The sequence below is a fragment of the Salpingoeca rosetta genome (genome assembly GCF_000188695.1).
Source record: "Salpingoeca rosetta unplaced genomic scaffold supercont1.66, whole genome shotgun sequence".
NCBI lineage: Eukaryota > Choanoflagellata > Craspedida > Salpingoecidae > Salpingoeca > Salpingoeca rosetta.
In genome coordinates, this window is record NW_004754868.1 from 1 (window position 1) to 6,575 (window position 6,575).

General features: G+C 57.9%; 1 protein-coding gene across 1 annotated transcript; it reads left to right on the forward strand.

Moving 5' to 3' along the window:
• Positions 1 to 672: 672 nt before the first annotated feature.
• Positions 673 to 6,372, forward strand: PTSG_11424 (WD-40 repeat protein; the record flags this gene model as incomplete). The annotated part of the gene is made up of 2 exons (XM_004987514.1): positions 673 to 4,155; positions 4,198 to 6,372. 2 exons carry the CDS (start codon positions 673 to 675, stop codon positions 6,370 to 6,372), a joined length of 5,658 nt encoding a protein of 1,885 aa, XP_004987571.1.
• Between the last annotated feature and the right edge of the window lie 203 nt (positions 6,373 to 6,575).

Genomic DNA, 6,575 nt, shown 5'->3' on the forward strand with positions numbered 1-6,575 from the left:
ATTGAACATTATCATCATCATCAACAACAACAACACACAAACATTGGCGCTGTACGTGGGAGTGCTGTGCATGTGTGCGCAATCACACACACGTACATACGCACATCACACACACACACACATACATACGCACATCACACACAAGTACACACACGCACATCACACGCACACCACATCACACACACACACACACACACACACACACACACACACACACCTTCTGGTGCTTGAGGGAAACAGAATGCAGCGACGGGATCATAGGGCGGTGTTCGCTGTGAATTGCTGACGGGGCGGGCCTGCTGGGACGTCAACGGTTGTGGTGGCGGTGGTGGTGATGTGGAAGAGGTGGTGGAGGGGCCTGCACCATCGTTGCAATCCTCACTGGCTGCCTGTGCGCATGAAGGCTTCAGCTTGGGCTTGCTCGACGGCGGAGGCGGCCGCGGCGGTGGTCGTGGTGGCGGCATTGTAGCTGCTGTTGTTGTTGGTGTTTGTTGTTGGTGTTGGCTCGAACCAACTTTCATGCAATTTATGCTGTTGCAGCCGTGTTGTAGTTTCCCGCACCGCTGCCACCGTCCGCCGTCCGTCTGTCTTCTTCACGTCAACCGGACACTGCCACTGTCACACCCTCCCCCTCCCTCCTTCAGTCCTTCCGGTTGCAGCCCATGAAGCACGATGGCTGCATACGGGGGACAGCCACCTGCACTGAGGCTGCGAGCCGGGATCCTCCGTCAACGTCACACGGGCTCTGACAACGTTGCTCACCGCCTTGGGCGCTCCCCTACAGTGGTGCCGTCCGAGGAGGCGTTGCAAAGAACAACATTGCAGCAGGAGGCACCCCTGTCCTCCTCCGCCTCCTCCGGACACACCGCTGCAAACAAGCACAGCGAAGCAATGAGCATCCGTGCGCTCGCTATAACGTCAGACAGCAACGTGTTGGCAGCATCTGGAGACGGTGGGCACATCGAGGTGTGGGATTTGTGTGCCCCTGTCGGCACCGTGGGCCCAGTGCACACCATCCGAAACGCACACGGCAATAACACCACTGTGCGTGCCCTGTGCATGTCGCCAAACGACGAGTTCATCGTCTCTGGTGGCGTTGATGACAAGAAGGTCAAGTTGTGGCGGCTGCATCGAACACGGGCTTCCCCAAATCAAGAAAGACACGCCGGGTCGCGGGCGCTTCTTGTGACTGCTTCGCCCACGAGCAGTGCGTCGGACACCCCACATGGTGCCCGTCAAACGGACATCCGTGTGGATCACACGCCAATCGTTCTCGATGCTGTGGGGAAGGTGCGCTCTGTATTGGCGTGGCCAGCCACCGATGTGTCTTTGGGCGAGGCACAAGCGGGTACATTCTTCGTCGCCTGCGGCTGCACAGACAAGCACGTGCGCATCTGGAAATGCACACCACCTGCAGTCCACGGCGAACAGTTGACAATCGACGAAACGCCTCACGTCCTCCACGCAAAGGCTGGAGTTCGCTGCATGGCATATGATCCGACGTACCAGAATCTCTTCGTCGGCAACAAGCAAAACGAGATCGAGTTGTGGAAATTGGGGTCTGATCCAACAGGCGTGGGCGAACACAGCACTGTCCACTTCACTGGACACACGGGTTGGCTCAATGCGCTGGAGGTCTCGCAGGATGGGCGATGGCTTGTCTCTGGCAGCGGAGACAAGACCATCAAAGTATGGAATGTATTCCTTGAGGTTGACTCGCCCACCTTCAAAGTCACCCCGCTCGCATCCACCGCCGCCACGGCACCGTCGTCCCGCACGCAATCTTCGATGGACGTACGCACCTTGACGCCCCCACCACCATCCACCTCCCAACATGACCAGCGCGACAATCACGAACAACAAAAACAACAACAACAACAACAACAACAACAAGCACAGTCATTGCGGTACGGCAGATGTGCTGCGACACTGCGTGGGCACACCAGCTGGGTCAACGCTATTGGCTTGTCGCGGGAGAGCAAGGGGTTGACCCGAATCATTTCCGGGTCCTGGGATGGCGAAATCAAAATCTGGATCGTGGAGACACAAGACTGCCTCGCCACGCTCACCGCCGAGACAGTCAACACGCCCGCCCTCGTTGTGTGTCCTCACGATGACCGCTACTTCATCTCTGGGAGCATCAGCGGCTGCATCCGTATGTGGGACCAGCACTTGACCACAGAAGCCATGTCAACACACCATTCCGGGCGCCTGGCAAGTGTGGTTGTGTCACCCGACAGCCAGCACGTCGCCATGTGCTGCGGCAACAACATCCTCGTTCGTCATATGGACGCAGCTGCCCGCTTGCAACTCTACGCTGCATCGAAACCCACAGTCAGCAATGGCAAAGTCTGCACGCAGGGTGCTGGCTTGGATGATACCGCCACCCAAGCAACATACTCTCGAAGAACGCACGCGCACACTGGCCACGACAGCCGCCTTCAGGATGCTGATCACGGTGCTCGCGATACACACGCATATGCGGTGCAAGAGACGCAGCTTCCAGCACAGCCGATACACGCGTGGGAAGCGGAGCACAAGGCCGAAACTGGTACAGCACAGCACTCAACCATGAGCACGATGTCATCGCATGCGGTGTTGGAGGAGCTGACATGCCCTGCTTTGAGCGAGGGCAAGTTCACGTGCGTGCGCTACTCGTGTGATGGACAGCGACTCTTTGCCGGACACGAATCTGGACAAATCTTCGTTGCACACCGCCTCCACTCACCTTCTCCAGACCACCACCAACAGCAGCAGCAGCAGCAGCAGCAGCAGCAGCAAGAGCAGCAAGAGCAACACCTGCATGACGCGCCTGCAGCGCAGCGCTTGTTTGGCCCACTTTGCGCATTCACCACCGAACGTGACACGAATGACGCCCATCACGCTGCAGAGATGCGTGCTATGGCTGTGTCATCGCGGCTGGTGGTGACGGGCGACCGCGGCACTGAGTCCGGGAACCTCTGCCCCACCCTCTCTGTTTGGGATATCGACACGGGACAGCGACTCGCACGCCACGAGCTGCCAGCACTGCAGAAGGTCAACTGCATTGCCATTTCACCCGATGAAACCCTCATTGCTGTCGGCTGCGGCGACGTTAGCCTGCGCATCTTCTCTTGGTCATTCCCCCCTCAATTCCACCACCACCACCAACAACAACAACAACAACAGCAGCAGCAGCAGCAGCAGCAGCAGCAGCAGCAGCAGCAGAACGACCCCAAAAATAGCGACAGCGACAGCATGGCGCCTTATGGTGAGCTGCGAGAGCGCCTGAACACGGCACCAAGCACTAACAACCCTGCCAGCGGAAGCAACATGAGCAAGAAGCGTGGCAGACGGCACAGGGTGCTGGGTGCATTGTCTTCGCCACCACCAGCGTCCAGAAATGGACACCGCGGCCGCGTTTCATCCCTGCTCTTTCTCTCCGATGGAAGCAAGGCATTTGTCTCTGGAAGCGACGACAACACCATCAAGCTGTGGCGGGTGTATCGACACAGCGGCAATGGTGATGTCCATGATGATGACGATCATGATGACGATCATGACGGTGGAAATGGTGATGCTGTGCGAGAGGACGAGGAGGTGACCATCGCATGCCGGGCGACTCTGGAGGGGCACGCAGCCAACGTCACGTCGCTGTCTCTCTCGCCCAATGACAAATTCCTCGTCACCGCGAGCCAGGACACCACCGTCAAGGTGTGGCTCATCGACACATCCACGCCGCGCTGTTTCCTGTCGCTCAAAGGCCACACCAGCATTGTCACTTCTGTGTGCGTGGCGCCATCAGGGGAATACGTTGCATCCGGCAGCCACGATCAGAACATGAACGTGTGGCCGCTGCCTCAGCTCATGCACCCAGACAGCTTCCATGGGCTGCCGCACCTGCCCACCTTCGTGCTCCGTGGCACCATCGATCACGACAGGCTTGATCCCATGCCCGAGAATCGGCTGAGTACGCTTCGCAACGCCCTCACTGCGTTCCCGCTGACCCTGCTCTTTCCCGTCCCTGTTGCATCCCATCATGCCAGGGGCACCCGCCGTCCAGTCGGCGGCACAAGTGCGCTCTTGACCTTTGCCAACCGTACTGGTGTTGTCAATGTGCGTGGCCCCACCAGCAACAACAACGACGCCAGCACACGCACACGCCTCCTGATCCCCGTTCAGTCTTCGCCTCGCGTCTCACCTTGAAATTCACCCCAGTCTGGCTACATGACTTACAACTATTCTGCTGCTGCTACAACGGCAGCCTGGCAGAAGCCTGTGGCGATGATGACGCCGTTGGCGTGGGCAGCACAGGACGACCGATATCTTGACATTCTGCGCGTGATGCTGGAGACGCCTGCGCTGCCGCTGCTTGAGCTGGACGATGTCAACGGTGTGGAACACATGTTTCACGTGGCAGTCAACTCAGGCCACGCCTCCGATGCAACGCTCAAAGTGGTGGCAGAGAAGCTGGTACAGGGCGCGCGTGCACGCGACGCAGGCGTGGAACGACCCGAGCTGCCCATCTTCTGGCGCCTGTCGCTCGCTAGCCTGGACACGTGCGTTGGTGTGGGGACTCAACATGATGCGTCCCTCGCCACGGCAGGGGCCGACGACGCAGCGCCTCTGCCATGCTGGGGCCTGTGCAAAACCGGCCCGCTGAAGATGGCGTGCCACGCCCCCTTTGTGGATGACATGATGGCTTGCATCAGGCATCACAAGGGCGTCGCTCGGGAGCTGTTGCGTGGACTTGGGCTTGTTCTCGTCAGGGCCGAAGCGCCAGTTGATCACAGCAATGGCAAGATTGATCCATATTGGCCATCACAGCATCTGTTCGTGCTTGACAGCAGCAAGGACCCCATCCAAGTCACGACGCTATCCCCCCACCAACGCTATGGGTGGTGGACGTGGTTTGGGCAGGCACTGCACTGGCTGAGCTTCTGTCGAGCTGGTCGCGACGGTGGGCACCACCAGCAGCAACAGCACCAGGAGAACGAGCAGAATCAGCCGTTGTATGCTGCGGAAGACTATGCCATCCGCAAGAAGGCGCGTGCACGGGACGTGCGTGTGGTACCACTGCCGTACGCAAGCAGGTGGCTGCTGGGCGCATTGGTGGCGACCGGAGATGCGTCCCTGTTCGACAACGACATTGCCCGCGCACTGATTGAGTTCAAGTGGAAGCGACGCGGGCAACGCGAGTTTCTGCAGCAGTTGTTTGTGTATCTGATCAGCCTGGTGTGTGCAACCGCCATGGTGTTCACCATCAATTTGAACGGTGCGGCCGCTGACACGCTGTTGGTATCCGGCACGCGCACAGAGCAAGCGTCTGTGTTTCTTTCCTTGGTGTTGCTGCTTATTTGCCTGAAGGACGCGCGGTATGAGGCCCTGCAGCTTCGACACGACGTGGACGCATACCTGCGCGATGTGTGGAACTGGGTGGACGCTGGAAATGTCATTGTCACCTTTGTGACATGCACCACGTACCTGATTGGGTGGCAGCATGCTCGCGCCTGGCTGGCTGGGTGTGTGTTCATGCGCTGGTACGGCCTGCTGTACTTTCTTCAAGCATTCCAGTCCACAGGCCCGCTCGTGCGCATGATAGTCGCCATCGGTTATGACATCCGCTACTTCCTGGTGGTGTTGTGCATCAGTATCATTGCGGCCTGGATAGCCGCACAGGCGCTTCTTCGTGACGACAAAACTCTCACGTCCACGGCCCTGCAGGATGAAGCAAACGGACTGCTCTTCACCTTCACCACGCTCATCCTGGTGGATGTTGATCTTGACGCGCTCTCGGGCGAGTACAGGTCGTTTCTGCGCGTCCTCTTTGTGGTGTCGACGGTGCTGGTGCCGCTCGTGCTGCTGAACCTGCTGATTGCGCTCATGTCTGACTCGTACGAGCGCATCAAGGATCATGCAGACATCGAGTTCCAGCTGCTGCGCGCACGCATCTTGCTTGAGCAAGAAGTGTTTATGAGCGACGGGCAGCGTGACGATCCAAACTTGTTCCCAAAGTGGCTGTACCGGCTGGTTGGTCGCGAACACGCAGGTAGGATCTCGCGTCACGGCGAGTGGCAGGGTGTTCTGCACGACATCAAGGACAACACGGCCAAGAGCGTGGAGAGCGCGACAACACAGCTTGAGCGACGCATACACGTGCTTGAGCGGCGATTGCTTGCGTCTGTGCGCAACACAGCTACCGCTGTCCACCAGGCTGTCGCCGACACTCGTTATAACGATGAGAAACGGTTCTACGACAGTGGTCGGAACAGCCACCATTTACACCGCTGCCACCACCATACCCTCAACAACGATGATGGTGTGCATGATGAGGACGACAGCGACAATGAGTTGTACAACTCTCGTGACGAGCACTGGCGCAGACCTTGGTAGTCACATCATCGTCGTCGTCGTCGCTGTTGTTGTTGTTGTTTAAGTTGTTGCTGTTTAAGTTGTTGTTTAAGTTGTTGTTGTTGTTTAATGAAGTTGTTGTTGAATGAAGTTGTTGTTGAATGAAGTTGTTGTTGTTGTTTCAGTAGTGTTGTTTGATGAAGTGGTTGTTGTTTAAGTGGTTGTTGTTTCATCAATTTCCTCAA